At 42.3% G+C, this 23,900-nt stretch overlaps 1 protein-coding gene across 1 annotated transcript in view; it reads left to right on the top strand.

Annotated features, from left to right (window-relative positions):
* Positions 1-23,210, top strand: part of LOC128657363 (zinc finger protein 605-like) — a 224,140-nt gene extending 200,930 nt beyond the window's left edge. The window contains exon 11 of the mRNA XM_053711681.1: positions 21,140-23,210. Within this exon, the coding sequence (XP_053567656.1) occupies positions 21,140-22,662 (1,523 nt within the window). The 3' untranslated portion in view covers positions 22,663-23,210. The remainder of the gene's footprint in view (positions 1-21,139) is intronic.
* The last annotated feature ends 690 nt before the right edge of the window (positions 23,211-23,900 follow it).

Here is a 23,900-nt window from a genome sequence, read left to right as displayed (position 1 = left end):
GTTCAGGCGTTTGTCCAGGCCTTAGTTAGGATCAAGCCTGTTTACAGACCTGTGACTCCACCATGGAGTCTAAATTTAGTTCTTTCAGTTCTTCAAGGGGTTCCGTTTGAACCTCTACATTCCGTAGATATTAAGTTACTATCTTGGAAAGTTTTGTTTTTGGTTGCTATTTCTTCTGCTCGAAGAGTTTCTGAATTGTCTGCTTTGCAGTGTAACTCACCCTATCTGGTGTTCCATACAGATAAGGTTGTTTTGCGTACCAAGCCTGGTTTTCTTCCAAAAGTGGTTTCCAATAAGAATATTAACCAGGAAATAGTTGTTCCTTCTCTGTGTAGTAATCCAGTTTCTAAAAAGGAACGTCTGTTACACAATCTTGATGTGGTTCGTGCTTTAAAATTCTATCTAGAAGCAACTAAAGATTTCAGACAAACATCATCCTTGTTTGTCGTCTATTCTGGCAAGAGGAGAGGTCAAAAAGCAACTGCTACCTCTCTTTCTTTCTGGCTGAAAAGCATCATCTGGTTGGCTTATGAGACTGCTAGAAGGCAGCCTCCTGAACGAATTACAGCTCATTCCACTAGAGCTGTGGCTTCCACATGGGCTTTCAAGAATGAGGCTTCTGTTGAACAGATTTGTAAGGCAGCGACTTGGTCTTCACTGCATACTTTTGCCAAATTTTACAAATTCGATACTTTTGCTTCTTCAGAGGCTATTTTTGGGAGAAAGGTTTTGCAAGCAGTGGTGCCTTCCGTTTAGGTTACCTGACTGTTTCCCTCCCTTCATCCGTGTCCTAAAGCTTTGGTATTGGTTCCCACAAGTAAGGATGAAACCGTGGACCAGACACACCAATGTAAGAGAAAACAGAATTTATGCTTACCTGATAAATTTCTTTCTCTTACGGTGTGTCCGGTCCACGGCCCACCCTGGCGATTTAGTCAGGTTTAAATTTATTTTTGTAAACTACAGTCACCACTGCACCCTATGGTTCTCCTTTTTCTCCTAACCGTCGGTCGAATGACGGGGGGCGGAGCCTGAGGGTAGCTATATGGACAGCTCTACTGTGTGCTCTCTTTGCCACTTCCTGTAGGGATTGAGAATATCCCACAAGTAAGGATGAAACCGTGGACCAGACACACCGTAAGAGAAAGAAATTTATCAGGTAAGCATAAATTCTGTTTTTGTAGGACACCAAGTTTTATGTCCTTTTTACTCTTGTGGAATAAAAGTTGTTTTTATCTCTATTTCCTGCCTGGAATACTTTTTCTACGTTTTTCTCCAGTTACTTTGAGCGCAACTTCTCTTTTTTTGTATCTTATATATATAAATATATATATATATATATATATATATATGTATACTGTGTGTGTGTGTGTATGTGTGTGTGTATATATATAATATATATATATATATATATATATATATATATATATATATATATATATATATATATATATATACAGAGAATCACTCAACCTGGGAACGAAGAATAGCATAATAGCTTGTTCTATGGCTAGTTACTGCCCAAGAAGCAGCCTCTTTTTGCTCAACATGTGCTTTTCACAGAGATCTTTCCTGTAGTATATCAGTCTGATCCTGACTTAACAGTCCAGTCCCGAAATACCAGGCAATCCCTCTCTGAACGAGAGCAACGGCAAAACCCCAGCTGTATGTTTCGGCCTATTGTGGGCCTCGTGAGATGCAGCTATATCCCTCTAGACACACTGAGCAGACCACGTCTGGCTTCCCGAATCACCCTTAGGGAGACTTCCCTCAGGGTCATAATCCTATATAATAAAAGGCCAAGTATGTTTGTCCGACGCAGTCATACGCAGTAGAGACTGTGCGAGGGCAAACATACCTGGCATTAACCGCAGGCGCAAGATAGCTTCAGGAAGCTCCAGCACTCTCGGCTGTTAGGTTACAGCCAAGAGCTGGAGTTCCTAAAGCTCCAGGCATCTGCCACATATGGAACCGGAGCGTGCTCCGGGCTCCATATGAGGGCAGTTACCTGACTGTTACACACGGTGACACTGTGTGTCACGTCTGTAACTATCTTCTGTTGGTGCCGGCTGGATGTGTGGGCAGGAGGCAGGTGGGCGGCTCAGCAGCAGAGGGGGAGGGAGTAGGAGGACCCTACACTACAGATTTTTTAAAGGAACAGGGAGGGATGGGACAGCTACACTACAGAAAAAGGTTTTGGGGATGCGGGGGGGATAAATGGCGATTGCAGGAGGGGGAGGTGGTGGGACCACTATACTACAGAAAAAATGAAAAATAAATAATTATAAAAAAAGGGCGTTTATAGGTACTTGCAGACAGCTGCCAGTACCTAAGATGGCAGCAAAAGTTAGAGGGGGGAGGGTTAGAGAGCTGTTTGAGGGGGAATCAGGGAGGTTCATGGGTTGGGGAGATCTTTCACAATACTCTGCGCGGCCCGTGTATAAGGGCTTTCACACTAGTGTGTGTGTATGTGTATATATATATATATAATTTATTTAAAAAAAACACTTAGGCCTAGATTTGGAGTTTGGCAGTAGCCGTGAAAACCAGTGTTAGAGGCTCCTAACGCTGGTTTTAGGCTAACTCCGGTATTTGGAGTCACTGAAAATAGGGTCTAACGCTCACTTTTCAGCCGCGACTTTTCCATACCGCAGATCCCCTTACGTCAATTGCGTATCCTATCTTTTCAATGGGATCTTTCTAACTCCGGTATTTAGAGTCGTTTCTGACGTGAGCGTTAGAGCTCTAACGACAAAACTCCAGCCGCAGAAAAAAAGCAGGAGTTAAGAGCTTTCTGGGCTAACGCCGGTTCATAAAGCTCTTAACTACTGTACCCTAAAGTACACTAACACCCATAAACTACCTATGTACCCCTAAACCGAGGTCCCCCCACATCGCCGCCACTCAAATTTTTTTTTTAACCCCTAATCTGCCGACCGCAAAGCGCCGCCAGCTAAATTATCCCTATGTACCCCTAATCTGCTGCCCCTAACACCACCGACCCCTGTATTATATTTATTAACCCCTAACCTGCCCCCCACAACGTCTCCACCAGCTACTTACAATAATTAACCCCTAATCTGCCGACCGCAAAGCGCCGCCACCTACATTATAGCTATGTACCCCTAATCTGCTGCCCCTAACACCGCCGACCCCTATATTATATTTATTAACCCCTAATCTGCCCCCCTCAACGTCGCTGACACCTGCCTACACTTATTAACCCCTAATCTGCCGAGCGGACCGCACCGCTACTATAATAAATGTATTAACCCCTAATCCGCCTCACTAACCCTATAATAAATAGTATTAACCTCTAATCTGCCCTCCCTAACATCGCCGACACCTAACTTCAATTATTAACCCCTAATCTGCCGACCGGAGCTCACCGCTACTATAATAAATGGATTAACCCCTAAAGCTAAATCTAACCCTAACACTAACACCCCCCTAAGTTAAATATAATTTAAATCTAACGAAATTAATTAACTCTTATTAAATAAATTAATCCTATTTAAAGCTAAATACTTACCTGTAAAATAAATCCTAATATAGCTACAATATAACGAATAATTATATTGTAGCTATTTTAGGATTAATATTTATTTTACAGGCAACTTTGTATTTATTTTAACCAGGTACAATAGCTATTAAATAGTTAAGAACTATTTAATAGTTACCTAGTTAAAATAATTACAAAATCACCTGTAAAATAAATCCTAACCTAAGTTACAATTAAACCTAACACTATACTATCATTAAATTAATTAAATTAAATACCTATAATTACCTACAATAAAACCTAACACTACACTATCAATAAATAAATTAAATACAATTCCTACAAATAACTACAATGAAATAAACTAACTAAAGTACAAAAAATAAAAAAGAACTAAGTTACAAAAAATAAAAAAATATTTACAAACATCAGAAAACAACAATTTTAAACTAATTACACCTACTCTAAGCCCCCTAATAAAATAACAAAGACCCCCAAAATAAAAAAATGCCCTACCCTATTCTAAATTAATAAAGTTAAAAGCTCTTTTACCTTACCAGCCCTGAACAGGGCCCTTTGCGGGGCATGCCCCAAGAAATTCAGCTCTTTTGCCTGTAAAAAAAACCATACAATACCCCCCCCCCAACATTACAACCCACCACCCACATACCCCTAATCTAACCCAAACCCCCCTTAAATAAACCTAACACTAAGCCCCTGAAGATCTTCCTACCTTGTCTTCACCTCACCAGGTATCACCGATCCGTCCTGGCTCCAAAATCTTCATCCAACCCAAGCGGGGGCTGGCGATCCATCATCCGGTGCTGAAGAGGTCCAGAAGAGGCTCCAAAGTCTTCATCCTATCCGGGAAGAAGAGTAGATCCGGACCGGCAACCATCTTCTTCCAAGCGGCATCTTCTATCTTCATCCGATGACGACCGGCTCCATCCTGAAGACCTCCAGCGCGGATCCGTCCTCTTCTTCCGACGACTTCCCGACGAATGATGGTTCCTTTAAGGGACGTCATCCAAGATGGCGTCCCTCGAATTCCGATTGGCTGATAGGATTCTATCAGCCAATCGGAATTAAGGTAGGAATATTCTGATTGGCTGATGGAATCAGCCAATCAGAATCAAGTTCAATCCGATTGGCTGATCCAATCAGCCAATCAGATTGAGCTCGCATTCTATTGGCTGATCGGAACAGCCAATAGAATGCGAGCTCAATCTGATTGGCTGATTGGATCAGCCAATCGGATTGAACTTGATTCTGATTGGCTGATTCCATCAGCCAATCAGAATATTCCTACCTTAATTCCGATTGGCTGATAGAATCCTATCAGCCAATCGGAATTCGAGGGACGCCATCTTGGATGACGTCCCTTAAAGGAACCGTCATTCGTCGGGAAGTCGTCGGAAGAAGAGGACGGATCCGCGCTGGAGGTCTTCAGGATGGAGCCGGTCGTCATCGGATGAAGATAGAAGATGCCGCTTGGAAGAAGATGGTTGCCGGTCCGGATCTACTCTTCTTCCCGGATAGGATGAAGACTTTGGAGCCTCTTCTGGACCTCTTCAGCACCGAATGATGGATCGCCAGCCCCCGCTTGGGTTGGATGAAGATTTTGGAGCCAGGACGGATTGGTGATACCTGGTGAGGTGAAGACAAGGTAGGAAGATCTTCAGGGGCTTAGTGTTAGGTTTATTTAAGGGGGGTTGGGGTTAGATTAGGGGTATGTGGGTGGTGGGTTGTAATGTTGGGGGGGGGGAATTGTATGTTTTTTTTTACAGGCAAAAGAGCTGAATTTCTTGGGGCATGCCCCGCAAAGGGCCCTGTTCAGGGCTGGTAAGGTAAAAGAGCTTTTAACTTTTTTAATTTAGAATAGGGTAGGGCATTTTTTATTTTGGGGGTCTTTGTTATTTTATTAGGGGGCTTAGAGTAGGTGTAATTAGTTTAAAATTGTTGTAATATTTTTCTGATGTTTGTAAATATTTTTTTATTTTTTGTAACTTAGTTCTTTTTTATTTTTTGTACTTTAGTTAGTTTATTTCATTGTAGTTATTTGTAGGAATTGTATTTAATTTATTTATTGATAGTGTAGTGTTAGGTTTTATTGTAGGTAATTGTAGGTATTTAATTAATTTAATGATAGTATAGTGTTAGGTTTAATTGTAACTTAGGTTAGGATTTATTTTACAGGTGATTTTGTAATTATTTTAACTAGGTAACTATTAAATAGTTCTTAACTATTTAATAGCTATTGTACCTGGTTAAAATAAATACAAAGTTGCCTGTAAAATAAATATTAATCCTAAAATAGCTACAATGTAATTATAATTTATATTGTAGCTATATTAGGATTTATTTTACAGGTAAGTATTTAGCTTTAAATAGGATTAATTTATTTAATAAGAGTTAATTAATTTTGTTAGATTTAAATTATATTTAACTTAGGGGGGTGTTAGTGTTAGGGTTAGACTTAGCTTTAGGGGTTAATCCATTTATTATAGTAGCGGTGAGCTCCGGTCGGCAGATTAGGGGTTAATAATTGAAGTTAGATGTCGGCGATGTTAGGGAGGGCAGATTAGGGGTTAATACTATTTATGATAGGGTTAGTGAGGCGGATTAGGGGTTAATAACTTTATTATAGTAGCGCTCAGGTCCGCTCGGCAGATTAGGGGTTAATAAGTGTAGGCAGGTGGAGGCAACGTTGAGGGGGGCAGATTAGGGGTTAATAAATATAATATAGGGGTCGGCGGTGTTAGGGGCAGCAGATTAGGGGTACATAGGGATAATGTAAGTAGCGGCGGTTTACGGAGCGGCAGATTAGGGGTTTATAATATAATGCAGGGGTCAGCGATAGCGGGGGCGGCAGATTAGGGGTTAATAAGTGTAAGGTTAGGGGTGTTTAGACTCGGGGTACATGTTAGAGTGTTAGGTGCAGACGTAGGAAGTGTTTCCCCATAGGAAACAATGGGGCTGCGTTAGGAGCTGAACGCGGCTTTTTTGCAGGTGTTAGGTTTTTTTTTCAACTCAAACTGCCCCATTGTTTCCTATGGGGGAATCGTGCACGAGCACGTTTTTGAGGCTGGCCGCGTCCGTAAGCAACTCTGGTATCGAGAGTTGCATTTGCGGTAAAAATGCTCTACGCTCCTTTTTTGGAGCCTAACGCAGCATTTTTTTGGACTCTCAATACCAGAGTTATTTTTATGGTGCGGCCAGAAAAAAGCCCGCGTAGCTAACGCACCCCCTTGGCCGCCAAACTCCAAATCTAGCCATACGTTTATAAAAATTCTGCCAATACTATATCTCTATTTAACCCATACAGTTCTCTAGTATTTAGTTGGTGAATCCAGTATGTTTCTCTTCTCCTTAATTGTAGAAGGTTACCTTTACCCCAACTGGAAGTTATTTGTTCAATTTGTTTAATGGAAAGGTCTTTTGGGTTTTTATTATGGAATTCCTCAAAATAAGTACTACGTCCATATTGTGAATCTTCCCCTTCTATATTCTTGATGTGCTCCAGTAATCTTGTTTATAAAGTCCTTTTAGTTCTTCCTATGTAATATTTCTTACAGCTACACTCAATCTGGTATATTACATATTCAGATTTACAGCTGAGGTAGGTCTGAATCGGAAATTTGTTTGTGTCCATTATTTACAATCATTTGTTTTGTGTTTTATTGTCACTGATATGTTTACAGCATTCACATTTTTTTCTACCACATTTAAAAAAACATACTAGATGCAAACTTTTTTCATTGGTATTGTCTTTAATTTAGTTGGTGCTAGAATATTCTTTAAATTCATGGGGGTTTTTTTGTATGTAACTGTTACGGTTACCCTTAGTCTCGCTGAGAGATGGACCGCTTAGTAGCCTGGATTCCTATTGCTGAAGAGGGGAGAAACTGCTTTCCATAGTATTCTATATGAGTCTCGCAAATGTAGAATAATCCCCCTTAGCTGTAGTACAGCTAGGATACCCTTCTGCCCACAAAAACGAGTCAACGCTGCGATTGAGGGACAACCAAGAACTGAGGACTGGGATGCCCAGCCTGCTTTTTATTTAGGTTACATGCACACAGGGCACTCCCAGGGGGGGAAGCATAAAATCCCCCATCACACATTTAGACAAAGCCCTTGGACAGGCCACCGCAGATAACAAGTACACACAAGAAAACAATTGAGTCCTTCTTATCACCTAGCAGTGAATGCTTATCACAAACTTAATTACAGTACACAATATGCTAGGAAACCTGCCTCAGAAAATAGTTTTCTCAAAACTGAACAGAGTTAACCCTTTATGAAATGATACTTGTTACAGTTTTCTTGGAGCCCTTCTTAGGCGCTGGCTTGGCTGGTTCAGGCATTGCTGCTGGGAAATAAGTTTCTTCACAACAAAATAACTAATGCTTCTGTAACAGTGCTCCCTTTCTGTGGAACACTCTGGCAGACACGGTCTGACCCCTTTTCGGGGCAGACTAAGGCTGTCCAGACCGCTGGTTATGCGGGGCTGAGGTCGGTTTGTCTGGACAACCCGTCGGCGTTGCCATTCTGTTTCCCAGGTCTGTAAGTAATGGTGAAATTGAAGGGTTGCAACGATAAACTCCAACGTAATAGCCTGCCATTATCTCCAGAGACCCGGTTCAGCCACACCAACGGGTTATGGTCGGTGACCAGAGTGAACTCCTGCCCATATAAATAGGGAGTCAATTTCTTTAATGCCCACACCAAAGCCAAACACTCCTTTTCGACCGCTGCATAGCTGACTTCGCGGGGCAGGAGCTTCCGGCTGATGTAGGCAACTGGATGCTCCCCTCCATCTTCGCCTACTTGGCTGAGGACGGCTCCCAGCCCGAACATGGAAGCATCTGTGTGGACGATAAAACGTTTGTTAAGGGCTGGAGCCGCCAAGACAGGAGCGTTAATTAGAGCATTTTTGAGAGCCTGGAAAGCCGTTTCACAGTGGGGAGACCACAGGACCTGTCGAGGTAAGTTCTTCTTGGTCAAGTCAGTCAGGGGTTTGGCAAGTGTGCTGTAGTCTGGTACGAACCGTCTATAGTACCCTGCCGTGCCCAGGAAGGCTAGGACCTGAGTCTTAGTGATGGGGGTGGGCCAATTGGCGACAGCTTCTATCTTGGCCGGCTCTGGTCGCTGCTTTCCACACCCCACCCGGTGACCCAGGTACTGTACCTCGGCCATCCCAAAGTGGCATTTTTCTGGCTTCAGAGTCAGGCCAGCAGCCCGGATCTGATCCAGAACCATTCCTATGTGAGCTAAGTGGTCCTCCCATGACTCACTGTGGATCGCTATGTCGTCCAGGTAGGCGCAAGCAAAACTCTGGAAGCCATCCAGGAGCCTATCCACCAAGCGCTGGAATGTAGCTGGGGCATTCTTCATCCCAAACGGCATTACCCTAAACTGATATAAGCCGAATGGGGTGACGAATGCCGACTTGGGGATAGCCTCCGGGGCCAGGGGAATCTGCCAGTAACCTTTGCAGAGGTCAATAGTGGTCAGGTAATTTCCCCTGGCTATACGATCGAGTAGCTCGTCTACCCTGGGCATAGGGTAAGCGTCCGTCACGGTCTTTTCATTGAGCCTCCGATAGTCTACGCAGAACCGGGTGGTCCCATCTTTCTTGGGCACCAAGACAACTGGGGAGGCCCAGGGACTATCGGAGGGCTCAATTACCCCGAGTTGGAGCATCTCATCGATCTCCTTCTTCATTCCTATCCTAACTGCTTCGGGGATTCGGTACGGAGCCTGGCGCAAGGGAGCTTGTCCCGGAGTATCTACCTGGTGGGTGGTTAAAGTAGTGTACCCTGGCTTCGGGGAGAAGGTGAGGTGTTTGGACTGTAAGAGTTGGTTGAGCTGCTCCCTTTCAGTGGGGCTAAGTCGGTCTCCTATCTGAACCTGAGCCACTATACCTGTGGGGAGACTCTTTTCTAATAGGTCTGGAATGGGTAGACTGTCGGGGCCTTCCTGAGGGGAACAACATATGGCCGTCACGTTCTCTGGTCGCTCAAAATATTCCTTGAGCATGTTTACATGGAATGTCTTTCTAAGATTGTTGTCGTGGCAGCTAGCTATCACATAAGTGGTGTCTCCCCTTTTCTCTACGATCTGGTAGGGGCCCTGCCAGGACGCCTGCAATTTGTCTGTCTTCACCGGCTTAAGTACTAACACCTTTTGTCCTATGGTAAAGATTCTCTTTCGGGCCCCCCGATCGTACCATACTTTCTGTCTTCTCTGGGCCGACTGGAGATTAGCCCGCACGGATTTGGCTAATTGCTCCATTCGGTCCCTGAGTTCCAGCACGTATGGCACAATGGGGACACCGTCAGTCTCCATCTCTCCCTCCCAGTGCTCCCGGATCAGGTTTAGGGGTCCCCGTACCTTTCTTCCGTAGAGCAACTCGAAGGGAGAGAACCCTGTCGTTTCCTGGGGCACCTCCCGATAAGCAAAAAGGAGGTGTGGCAGGAAGCGTTCCCAGTCTCGGTATTCCTGAGTGAACGTCTTGAGCATTTGCTTGAGGGTCCCATTGAACCTCTCACACAGCCCGTTCGTCTGGGGGTGGTATGGGGAGCTCAGGAGGGACTTAATTTTGCAAACCTGCCAGAGTTGTTGGGTCAATTCAGCCGTAAATTGGGTGCCTCGGTCGGATAGGATTTCTTTTGGAAATCCTACCCGGGAGAACACCTGTACTAGTGCATTCGCTACCGTATCCGCTTGTATGTTGGATAGGGCGACAGCCTCTGGGTACCTGGTAGCGTAGTCCACTACGGTAAGAATGTAGCGCTTACCGGAGGGACTAGGGGTAGCCAGTGGTCCCACTAGGTCAATAGCAACCCGGCTGAAGGGTTCCTCTACAATGGGCATATTTACTAGATGGGCTTTAGGGTGATCGCCTCGCCTTCCTACTCGTTGACACACATCGCAGGTGTTACAGTAAGTTCTAACGTCGGCGTGTACCCCTGGCCAAAAGAACGTGTGAGTAATGCGGTGTAGGGTACGGGTTACAGCTAGGTGGCCTGCTAAGGGGATGTCATGGCCTATCTTGAGGATTTCTTGACGGTATTTGTGGGGCACTACCAGCTGTCGCCTACGCTGTCCCCTTTTCTCTGTCCAGCGGTATAGTTTCCCTTTTTCCCATAAGAATGTTTCATTATCTGCCCCGCCCCCTCCGGTCTCTGCTCGTTCCCGGTACTTTTGTAAGGTCGGGTCAGTCTTAGACTCTGTCTCGAAAGCATCTGGGGTGTCCCAGGGTATGGGGCCTAACATGTCAGGCAATGTCGGGGTAGGTCTTACCTGTGTCTCCCGCACTGGTGAGAGTTCTCGCTCCGTCCGGGCTTGGGCCCGTGTAGTCACTGGGTCCGCCTCGTTGTTGCATACTGGAGCATAGGCAGAAGTCATGGGGCCCAAATCATTGCCCAGTAGTACTTCGGCAGGTAAATTATCCATTATGCCCACGTTCACAGCCCCCTTTCCCGCTCCCCAATCAAGATGCACTTTAGCTGTTGGAATTTTGTACACATCCCCCCCCGCCACTCTAACGGCCACAGTCTGTCCAGATCGCTTGTGCTCCGGCACCAAATGACTCTGTACCAGCGTGATAGTAGCCCCTGTGTCTCTCAATCCCTCGGTAGATCGCCCCTCGAGCCATACCTTCTGCCGATGGTGCTGGCGGTTATCTGAGGCAGCATATACAGGGTCCGCCTCGTGAAGCGGCCCCAAATATTCCTCCATAGGGGCCTCTTGGTTAACACAGAGGGTCCGGGCCGGACGATATGCCCCAGAGGGGTAATTGTAATTCCTGGGTGTCTGGTGCGTATTAAGGGGGCAGCTAGCCATGAAATGCCCTGGTTGCTTGCATCGGTGGCAAGTCGGTCTGGGACGCTCAGAGCTGTTATTGGGTGGTCCTGAGTGTCGGGCGGGCCCTGCGGGCACCGGGGCTCGGAATTCAGCACGAGGGGGTGCACGGTAAACCTCTCTGGGTTCGTGAAGACGGGAGTCATAATGTTCATCGGCCAATTTGGCTGCTTCTTCTAAGGTAGAAGGTCGCCTGTCTCGCAGCCATTCCTTCCCTTGCTGTTCCATGCCATTATAAAAATGTTCTAAGAGAAACAATTGTAAAATTTCCTCACCAGTCACCGCTTTACTTCCGCTCATCCAGTGATTTGCCGCTCTCCGCATTCGGTGCGCCCATTCCATATGGGTATCGTTAGGCTTCTTTTTCGTGCCCCGAAACTGTCGGCGATACGCGTCCGGAGTTACTGCGTACCGTCGCAACAGTGTCTCCTTAACTAGCTCATACTGTGTCACTTCCTCAGCACCCAGAGTACGAAAGGCTTCCAGGGCTCGCCCGGATAGTTTCCCAGACAATATCGTGGGCCACTCCCTGTTGGGAATCTGGTGCAGGGCACATTGCCTTTCGAAGTCCACCAAATATTCATCAATCCCTGTCTCGCTCTCTAGGAAGGGTCGAAATGCCGCATAGGGTATCTTGGGCCTCCCAGCATTTTCGACAGGGATGATTACCTGCGGGGCTTCAGCATTGCGGTGTGCGTTCGCTAGGTTGAGTTCGTGGGCTCGAGTCTCTCGTATATCCTTGTCCGCTTCCGCCATCAACTGCTGTACCAATTCCATGGAGGGGTTCGGCCCGTACAGTGAGAGCCTCTCCCGAACAATCCTGGTTTTTTCGTCACTAATCGTGGTCGGTGTTTCCGCCATTGTGAAGCTCTGATCCCGTTCGGTCAATTCTGCGATCAGCTCTCTCCTCGGCCGGTTGCTGGCGTACCCCCCTCTGCTTTCAAGTAAATCCTTTAGGGTTGTACGCTTCAATTTTTCGTAAGCGCTCTCCATCCGTTCTGTACCTCTCCTAGGAAATCCAGGAAAAATCCCACCGCTGCCGCCAAATGTTACGGTTACCCTTAGTCTCGCTGAGAGATGGACCGCTTAGTAGCCTGGATTCCTATTGCTGAAGAGGGGAGAAACTGCTTTCCATAGTATTCTATATGAGTCTCGCAAATGTAGAATAATCCCCCTTAGCTGTAGTACAGCTAGGATACCCTTCTGCCCACAAAAACGAGTCAACGCTGCGATTGAGGGACAACCAAGAACTGAGGACTGGGATGCCCAGCCTGCTTTTTATTTAGGTTACATGCACACAGGGCACTCCCAGGGGGGGAAGCATAAAATCCCCCATCACACATTTAGACAAAGCCCTTGGACAGGCCACCGCAGATAACAAGTACACACAAGAAAACAATTGAGTCCTTCTTATCACCTAGCAGTGAATGCTTATCACAAACTTAATTACAGTACACAATATGCTAGGAAACCTGCCTCAGAAAATAGTTTTCTCAAAACTGAACAGAGTTAACCCTTTATGAAATGATACTTGTTACAGTTTTCTTGGAGCCCTTCTTAGGCGCTGGCTTGGCTGGTTCAGGCATTGCTGCTGGGAAATAAGTTTCTTCACAACAAAATAACTAATGCTTCTGTAACAGTAACATTAGTTTACTCCGTATTTCTTTCCCTAAAATTTGATCCTTTTTTATGATATTACCAGTGATTCTTTAGGATTTGTTCTAATTGTCTTGCTGCACTTTATATGTAGTGATGAAACTAGGACCTCTCTGTTCTGGGGCTTGCTGTTCTGGTGTTTTTTTGGAACATAGTAGGGATTTTCTGTCCAATGCTTTTGCTTAATTGTATGCTTCTTCTATACATGTTTTTTTTTTGTCAAAATCTTTTTTCCTGAATTTTTCTTTTAGAGTCGAGGCAGCTTCTTCAAAATCTTCTTTTCTTGAACAATTTCTTTTTAACCTTTTGAAATTGACCAAATGATATATTTTGTATCCACATTGGGTTATGGCCACTATACTTCCTTTAGTATAAAGTTTTGTATTTATTTCATAGTTTTTAATGAATAAGATAATATCCAAAAAATGTATTTATTTTTTATTCCACTCTCAGGTTAAAATTATTTTTATTGAATCTATCAACAAAGTCATTGAAAATGAAATTTTCTCTTTTCCAAATTATTAAAATATAATCTATAAATCTATACCATTGAACAATATAAGATTTGATTGGATATTCTTGTCAAATTCTACAATCCTCAAACATACCAATATATAAATTGGCAAAGTTCGGGGCAAATTTTGTGCCCATAGCCGTTTCCCCTTCAAATGTAAAGTAATTTTGGGAGAGAATGAACTCAATAGCATCACTAATAAAGGCAACTTAATTAGGATTTCTCCTACATTGGTGTGTCCGGTCCACGGCTTCATCCTTGTGGGATATTCTCATTCCCTACAGGAAGTGGCAAAGAGAGCACACAGCAGAGCTGTCCATATTAGCCCCCCCTCTAGCTCCGCCCCCCAGTCATTCTCTTTGCCGCTCTGTACAAGTAGCATCTCCACGGGGGTGGTAAAGAGTATGTGGTGTTAGTTGTAGTTTTTTATTTCTTCTATCAAGAGTTTGTTATTTTAAAATAGTGCCGGTTTGTACTATTTACTCTACAACAGAAAGTGATGAAGATTTCTGTTAAAAGAGGAGTATGATTTTAGCACCAGTAACTAAAATCCATTGCTGTTCCCACGCAGGACTGTTGAAACCAGAGAACTTCAGTTGGGGGGAACAGTTTGCAGGCTTATCTGCTTCAGGTATGTTCAGTCATTTTTCTAACAAGACCAAGTAATGCTAGAAGACTGTCAGTTATCCCTTCTGGGATAGGTAAGCCATTTTCTTAGACTCAGTAACAGAATTAAGGCTTATAACTTGGGCTCTATGGTGGTTGACACTATTGTGGGCTAAGTCGATTACTTTTTATTATGTTTATGTGACATTTAAAGTGTTTTTCAGACTTTAAAACACTTTTGGGGTATTTTATTTGCGCCTGGCAGCCGTTTAGACACCTAATCTTGTCAGAAAGGCCCCTTCACTCTGGAATGCAGAGGGAGGAGGCCTCATTTTTGCGCCTCAGTTGCGCAGTTGCTTTTCATCAGGCAGTTCATGCAGCTTCACGTGGAAGGTCAAGAGGCTTAGGAAAGGACTTCAGAGAGGCTTATTACTTTTTTGAATAACCCCTAAGGAAGGTAAAAGCCGCAGTGGAGACTGTGGCAGGGGACTGTAGTGTGTTAACCGGTTAATTGCTGTTATCAGCTCCGGTTTGGGCATTTAAGGGTTAATTTGTCTGAAAATTGGTTTGCAATACTTTCAAAGCATTAAGACACTATGGTGAAAATTTCATAAAGATCGGATATTTCTTTGATGTTTTTCTGACGTTTCAATAATAAAGTGTGCACTTTTATTATTTAAAGAGACAGTAACGGTTTTGTATAAAATAACTTTTATTGCATTAAAAATCTGCCTAAGTCTGTCTAACATGTCTGTGCCTTCAGATAGCCTATGTTCTGTGTGTATGGAGGCCAAGGTGGTTCCCCCATTAAATGTATGTGCGAAGTGTGCCATAGCGTCCAAACAGATTAAGGACAGTACTGTCACATTTAAAAATATTGCCCAAGATGATTCTTTAAATGAAGGTAGTGGGGATAGCTCATCATCCTCTCCTTCTGTGTCAACACCAGCTTTGCCCGCGCAAGCGATACCTAGTACATCTAGCGCGCCAATGGCTGTTACTATGCAGCAATTAGCAGCAGTAATGGATAATTCTCTAGCAGCCTTTTTATCCAAACTGCCAGCTTTTCCTAGAAAGCGCGATTGCTCAGTTTTAAATACAGAGGATGAGCAAGCAGACGCTGAGGATAATTTATCCATTATGCCCTCACATCAATCTGAATTGGCGGTGAGGGAGGGCCTGTCTGAGGGAGAAATTTCTGACACAGGAAAAACTTCTCAGCAGGCAGAGCCTGATATCATTGCATTTAAATTTAAGCTAGAACACCTCCGCGCTCTGCTTAAGGAGGTGCTAGCTACACTTGATGATTGTGATCCTTTGGTGATTCCAGAGAAATTATGCAAAATGGACAAATTCTTAGAGGTCCCAGTGCACGCTGATGCGTTTCCGATACCCAAGAGGGTGGCGGATATAGTGACTAAGGAGTGGGATAAGCCAGGTGTTCCTTTCGTTCCCCCTGCTATATTTAAGAAAATGTTCCCCATAGTTGACCCCAGAAGGGACGCATGGCAGACGGTCCCTAAGGTAGAGGGGGCAGTTTCAACTTTAGCTAAGCGCACAACTATTCCAATAGAGGACAGTTGCGCTTTCAAAGATCCTATGGATAAAAAATTAGAAGGGTTGCTTAAGAAATTTTTTGTTCAGTAAGGTTTCCTTCTTCAACCAATTTCGTGCATTATTCCTGTCACCACGGCGGCGTCTTTTTGGTTCGATGAACTAGAAAATTCGCTCCAGAAGGAGACTCCATATGATGAAGTCATGGACAGAATTCACGCACTGAAGTTGGCTAATTCCTTTATTTTAGATGCCGCTTTTCAATTAGCTAAATTAGCGGCGAAAAAAATCAGGTTTTGCAATAGTGGCGCGCAGAGCGCTTTGGCTAAAATCTTGGTCGGCCGATGTGTCGTCCAAAACAAAATTGCTTAATATTCCTTTCAAGGGTAAGACCCTATTCGGGCCAGAATTGAAAGAGATTATTTCAGACATCACTGGGGGAAAGGGCCATGCCCTTCCACAGGATAGACCTTTCAAAGCAAAAAATAAGTCTAATTTTCGTTCCTTTCGCAATTTCAGGAACGGACCAGCTTCTAACTCTCCAGCCTCTAGACAAGAGGGTGACACTTCCCAGCCCAAACCAGCATGGAAACCATTGCAAGGCTGGAACAAGGGGAAACAGGCCAAGAAGCCTTCTGCTGCTACCAAATCAGCATGAAAGGATAGCCCCCGATCCGGGACCGGATCTGGTAGGGGGCAGACTCTCTCTCTTTGCTCAGGCTTGGGCAAGAGATTTCCTAGACCCCTGGGCTTTAGAGATTATCTCTCAGGGGTATCTCCTAGAATTCAAGGACCTTCCTCCAAAGGGAAGGTTTCACATTTCTCGCTTGTCTTTAGACCAGACAAAGAGACAGGCATTCTTACATTGCGTAGAAGACCTTTCCAAAATGGGAGTGATTCACCCAGTTCCAAAAGCAGAACAAGGACTGGGTTTTTACTCAAACCTGTTTGTAGTTCCCAAAAAGGAGGGAACGTTCAGGCCAATTCTGGACTTAAAGATCCTAAACAAATTCCTCAAAGTTCCATCATTCAAAATGGAAACAATTCGAACAATTTTACAGATGATCCAGGAGGGTCAATACATGACTACCGTGGACCTAAAGGATGCATACCTGCATATTCCTATCCACAAAAATCACCATCAGTTCCTAAGGTTCGCCTTTCTGGACAAACATTACCAGTTCGTGGCCCTTCCTTTCGGGTTGGCCACCGCTCCCAGAATTTTCACAAAGGTGCTAGGGTCCCTTCTAGCGGTACTAAGACCGCGGGGCATTGCAGTAACACCTTACCTAGACGACATCTTAATACAGGCGTCATCTTTTCCCAGAGCCAAGGCTCATACGGATATTGTTCTAGCCTTTCTAAGGTCTCACGGGTGGAAGGTGAACGTAGAAAAGAGTTCTCTGTCCCCGGTCACAAGGGTTCCCTTCCTGGGAACAATAATAGATTCGGTAGAAATGAAAATCTTTCTGACGGAGGTCAGGAAGTCAAAGCTTTCAAATGCTTGTCGAGTTCTTCATGCCATTGCTCAGCACTGTGGCTCAGTGCATTTAGGTAATCGGTCTAATGGTTGCGGCGATGGACATAGTCCCGTTTGCCAGAATTCATCTAAGACCACTGCAATTGTGCTTGCTCAGGCAGTGGAATGGGGATTATGCAGACTTGTCTCCCCAGATACAAGTGGACCAGAAAACCAGAGACTCGCTCCTCTGGTGGTTGTCTCAGGATCACCTGTCTCAGGGAATGAGTTTCCGCAGACCGGAGTGGATCATTGTCACGACCGACGCCAGTCTTTTAGGCTGGGGCGCGGTCTGGGACTCCCTGAAAGCTCAGGGTCTATGGTCTCGGGAAGAATCTCTTCTCCCAATAAACATTTTGGAACTGAGAGCGATAATCAATGCGTTCCTCGCTTGGCCTCAACTAGCAAACGCCAAATTCATAAGTTTTCAGTCGGACAACATGACGACTGTAGCGTACATCAATCATCAGGGAGGAACAAAGAGTTCCCTGGCGATGAGAGAAGTATCCAAGATCATCAAATGGGCGGAGGATCACTCCTGCCATCTATCTGCAATTCACATCCCAGGAGTAGACAACTGGGAGGCGGATTATTTGAGTCGTCAGACTTTCCATCCGGGGGAGTTGGAACTTCACCCGGAGGTCTTTGCCCAGTTATATCAACTATGGGGCATTCCAGATCTGGATCTGATGGCGTCTCGTCAGAACTCCAAGGTTCCTTGCTTCGGGTCCAGGTCCAGGGATCCCAAGGCGACATTGATAGATGCATTAGTGGCGCCTTGGTCGTTCAATCTAGCTTATGTCTTTCCACCGTTTCCTCTCCTTCCCAGGCTAGTAGCCAGGATCAAACAGGAGAAGGCTTCGGTAATTCTAATAGCTCCTGCGTGGCCACGCAGGACTTGGTATGCAGGCCTGGTGAATATGTCATCGGCTCCACCATGGAAGCTACCTTTGAGACAGGACCTTCTAGTACAAGGTCCATTCGAACATCCAAACCTAGTTTCTCTGCAACTGACTGCTTGAGATTGAACGCTTGATTCTGTCTAAGCGTGGGTTTTCGGAATCAGTTATAGATACTCTGGTTCAGGCCAGAAAGCCTGTAACCAGGAGAATTTACCATAAAATATGGCAGAAGTATCTCTGTTGGGGTGAATCCAAGGGTTACTCGTGGAGTAAAATTAGGATTCCAAGGATACTTTCCTTTCTCGAAGAAGGATTGGAGAAAGGTCTGTCAGCTAGTTCTCTAAAAGGACAGATATCTGCTCTGTCTGTCTTGTTACACAAACGTCTGGCAGCCGTGCCAGATGTTCAAGCTTTCGTACAGGCGTTAGTCAGAATTAAGCCTGTCTACAGACCTGTGACTCCACCATGGAGTCTAAATTTAGTTCTTTCAGTTCTTCAAGGGGTTCCGTTTGAACCTTTACATTCCATAGATATTAAGTTACTATCTTGGAAAGTTTTGGTTTTGGTTGCTATTTCTTCTGCTAGAAGAGTTTCTGAATTGTCTGCTTTGCAGTGTAATTCACCCTATCTGGTGTTTCATACAGATAAGGTAGTTTTTCGTACCAAGCCTGGTTTTCTTCCAAAGGTGGTTTCCAATAGGAATATTAACCAGGAAATAGTTGTTCCTTCTCTGTGTCCGAATCCAGTTTCAAAAAAGGAACGTTTGTTACACAATCTAGATGTGGTTCGTGCTTTAAAATTCTATCTGGAAGCAACAAAGGATTTCAGACAAACATCATCCTTGTTTGTAGTCTATTCTAGTAAGAGGAGAGGTCAGAAAGCTACGGCTACCTCTCTTTCCTTCTGGCTAAAAAGCATCATCCGATTGGCTTATGAGACTGCCGGACGGCAACCTCCTGAACGAATTACAGCTCACTCTACTAGAGCTGTGGCTTCCACATGGGCTTTCAAGAACGAGGCTTCTGTTGAACAGATCTGTAAGGCAGCGACGTGGTCTTCTCTGCATACATTTGCCAAATTTTATAAATTCGATACTTATGCTTCTTCGGAGGCTATTTTTGGGAGAAAGGTTTTACAAGCAGTGGTGCCTTCCGTTTAGGTTACCTGACTTGTTCCCTCCCTTCATCCGTGTCCTAAAGCTTTGGTATTGGTTCCCACAAGTAAGGATGAAGCCGTGGACCGGACACACCAATGTAGGAGAAAACAGAATTTATGTTTACCTGATAAATTTCTTTCTCCTACGGTGTGTCCGGTCCACGGCCCGCCCTGGCTTTTAGTCAGGTTTAAATTTTTGTTTTTTTGTACACTACAGTCACCACTGCACCCTATGGTTCTCCTTTTTCTCCTAACCGTCGGTCGAATGACTGGGGGGCGGAGCTAGAGGGGGGGGCTATATTGACAGCTCTGCTGTGTGCTCTCTTTGCCACTTCCTGTAGGGAATGAGAATATCCCACAAGTAAGGATGAAGCCGTGGACCGGACACACCGTAGGAAAAAGAAATTTATCAGGTAAACATAAATTCTGTTTTTAATGTTTTTTTAAAGTGTATAACATAGCCTCAATTCCTTTATTGTGTTTAATTGACATATGTAAAGCGGAAACATCAAGTATAGCGAAAGCATAATCATTTTCCCACTTGATTTCTTCCTGTTTAGAGAGTAGATGAGGGGTATCCCTTATATGCGATTTGGTACCATTAGTTGTAGATAATGATCAATGTACTGGGAGAGATTATTTTAAGGTTGTTTATCCCTGAAATAATTGGTCTCCCTGGTGTGTTTTTTTTTTATCTTTGTGGATTTTTGGCAAATGATAAAAAATAGCCATTTTTGGATTTTCAGTTGAACGGAATTTATATTCTTCATTTGTGAGTATTTTGTTTTTTAGTGCTCTGTTAATTAAATACAAATACTGATTAAGAAATGTTTCTGTTGGATAATTTTATAACATTCGATATGTAGTATCATCTGCAAGTATTCTAATAGCCTCTGTAAGCCCCTTCTTTGTCTGTTTCTCTAACAATTATACTTTGATTCTCACTCAAATTGTTTAGGGCTTGTTTTTCCATCCTACTTAGATTAGTGTTTTTTACTTTAAATGATTGACAGAGGCAATCTAAATCTTTCAGTATCATGTCTTCAAACATTGTAATGAATTTGCCTTTCGATTGTACTGGGTTAAGTCTGTATTTAAGAGGTTTCTGGTTTTAGCTTTATGCTCCATTTGATAAATCACAAACATGAGTTGAGACACCATGGCAAATAGCAGCATTTGTATGTGGTATTATTAAATGCTAAGTGTATTCCCGGAGTACACACAAACAGTAGTTATAAAGAGTGACCGAAGTAATTTTATTGTTTGTCTTATGTGAACATCATTTTAAAAGTATTAAATATTTTATTACATTACAAAAACTTAAAATGACATTAAAGACTTTGAGATTGTAATATGTGGATATTTTCACTCTATTGGTTTTTTTCTGCATTATACATTTCTTTTCTGTAGAAAATTATGTGTAGGAAATCTTCATTATAGGTATAGAACGTAGTATAAATGCAACATTCTAAAAAAATGTATCTGAATGCTTTATAACTATTGATGTGCACAAATAGTAGTTTTGAGACTGAAATCATTTTATTGCTATCTTTTTCTGTAAACACAATTTTAAAAAGTCTAAAATACATTTAAGAAAAATAATCGGTAGAAAATTACATCAGCAATAATTTCTATTTTGTTCAGAGATGGACTAATATGGGTTGCTGGTGAGTCCTAAAAATTGTTCCTAATGTCTAATAAACTAATCCTTAGCATGAAGGACAGGGAAAGGTGTAGGGGTCATAGCCAGTCCCCTACCCTTCTAGTAGACACTAATTGAGAACAGTTCAAATGTTTTCAATATAAAATAATGATGTAATCACTCAATAACATTACTCGTATTGTATTTTTTTTATCAACAGGTGGATTCACAAATTGCAGTAATCCTAGTTATGGCCAGAGTGCTGGTGATTCGTTCAATCTTCTTGAAAATCAAAGAAGCCACAAGGGACATTTATGTTCTGAATGTGGAAAATGTTTTCGTTGGAAATCACATCTTATTATTCATCAGAAAACTCATACAGGAGAAAAGGAATTTTCATGTTCTGAGTGTGGAAAATGTTTTACCTGGAAATCACAACTTATTACTCATCAGAAAAATCATAGAGGAGAAAAGGAATTTTCATGTTCTGAGTGTGGAAAATGTTTTACCTGGAAATCACAACTTATTACTCATCAGAAAAATCATACAGGAGAAAAGGAATTTTCATGTTCTGAGTGTGGAAAATGTTTTACCTGGAAATCACATCTTATTACTCATCAGAAAAATCATACAGGAAAAAAGGAATTTTCATGTTCTGAGTGTGGAAAATGTTTTACCTGGAAATCACAACTTATTACTCATCAGAAAAATCATACAGGAGAAAAGGAATTTTCATGTTCTGAGTGTGGAAAATGTTTTACCTGGAAATCACAACTTATTACTCATCAGAAAATTCATACAGGAGAAAAAGCATTTTCATGTTCTTTATGTGGGAAATGTTTTAATCTGAAATCAAATTTTATTAGACATCAGAAAATACATTTAGGAGAGAAAGCATTTTCATGTTTTCAGTGTGGGAAATGTTTTACTATGAAATCACAACTTATTACTCATCAGAAAAATCATAGAGGAGAAAAGGAATTTTCATGTTCTGAGTGTGGAAAATGTTTTACCTGGAAATCACAACTTATTACTCATCAGAAAAATCATACAGGAGAAAAGGAATTTTCATGTTCTGAGTGTGGAAAATGTTTTACCTGGAAATCACATCTTATTACTCATCAGAAAAATCATACAGGAAAAAAGGAATTTTCATGTTCTGAGTGTGGAAAATGTTTTACCTGGAAATCACAACTTATTACTCATCAGAAAAATCATACAGGAGAAAAGGAATTTTCATGTTCTGAGTGTGGAAAATGTTTTACCTGGAAATCACAACTTATTACTCATCAGAAAATTCATACAGGAGAAAAAGCATTTTCATGTTCTTTATGTGGGAAATGTTTTAATCTGAAATCAAATTTTATTAGACATCAGAAAATACATTTAGGAGAGAAAGCATTTTCATGTTTTCAGTGTGGGAAATGTTTTACTATGAAATCAAATCTTATAGTACATCTGAAAACTCATACAGGAGAGAAAACATGTTCATGTTCTGAATGTGGAAAATGTTTTACTATGAAATCACAACTTATTGTTCATCAGAAAATTCATACAGGAGAGAAAGCATTTTCATGTTCTGAATGTGGAAAATGTTTTCTCAAGAAAGCAGATCTTTATAGACATTTGAAAATTCATACAGGAGAAAGGCCATTTTCCTGTTCTATATGCGGGAAATGTTTTATCCAGAAATCAAATCTTATTAGCCACCAGAAAATTCATACAGGAAACAAACCAGTTTAATGTTCTTTAAGTGGGAAATATTTTCTTAAGAAACCAAAAAACTATATCCTGCTTTCTATAGAGGTCCTGAATATTGCTCATTTTTTTACTGCTGAATCTTGGTTATTTTAAAAGGATACAATTTTGAAAATCAGAAATGATTAAATAGTATGTGCATGTATTTTAATTGCACAGCAATCCTTTCACATGTACTGGTGTTCTACATCTGAGCAATTCAAGTAACTGCGCTGCTCAAATATCTGCTAGTCAATTGGAAAAACAAGATGCACTTGTCTGCTGATAGTTTGTATATTGTCTGAACTGCAAAAACAAGTCTCCCATATCAGCTGTAGCTATTTCACCTTAACAGGAAATCGGATATTCCTTACCTGCTTCCAGATCTGCACAGTATCTAAAATGTACAAGGAACACTGCCTAACCTGATCTGTTTATCTCTCCTTAAATGTATAGAAAACTGTGCTGTTTTACTAAAAAAAAAGTTAAATCAAAGGAAACATAAAAAGAAACAGATTGTATTATTAAAGACATTAAAGACTTTGAGATTGTAATATGTGGATATTTTCACTCTATTGGTTTTTTTCTGCATTATACATTTCTTTTCTGTAGAAAATTATGTGTAGGAAATCTTCATTATAGGTATAGAACGTAGTATAAATGCAACATTCTAAAAAAATGTATCTGAATGCTTAATAACTATTGATGTGCACAAATAGTAGTTTTGAGACTGAAATCATTTTATTGCTATCTTTTTCTGTAAACACAATTTTAAAAAGTCTAAAATACATTTAAGAAAAATAATCGGTAGAAAATTACATCAGCAATAATTTCTATTTTGTTCAGAGATGGACTAATATGGGTTGCTGGTGAGTCCTAAAAATTGTTCCTAATGTCTAATAAACTAATCCTTAGCATGAAGGACAGGGAAAGGTGTAGGGGTCATAGCCAGTCCCCTACCCTTCTAGTAGACACTAATTGAGAACAGTTCAAATGTTTTCAATATAAAATAATGATGTAATCACTCAATAACATTACTCGTATTGTATTTTTTTTTATCAACAGGTGGATTCACAAATTGCAGTAATCCTAGTTATGGCCAGAGTGCTGGTGATTCGTTTTACTATGAAATCAAATCATATAGGACATCTGAAAACTCATACAGGAGAGAAAACATGTTCATGTTATGAATGTGGAAAATGTTTTACTATGAAATCACACTAATTGAGAACAGTTCAAATGTT

The sequence above is a fragment of the Bombina bombina genome, chromosome 4, assembly GCF_027579735.1.
Source record: "Bombina bombina isolate aBomBom1 chromosome 4, aBomBom1.pri, whole genome shotgun sequence".
NCBI classification, from domain to species: Eukaryota; Metazoa; Chordata; class Amphibia; order Anura; family Bombinatoridae; genus Bombina; species Bombina bombina.
This window is presented reverse-complemented; position numbering and strand designations above follow the sequence as displayed.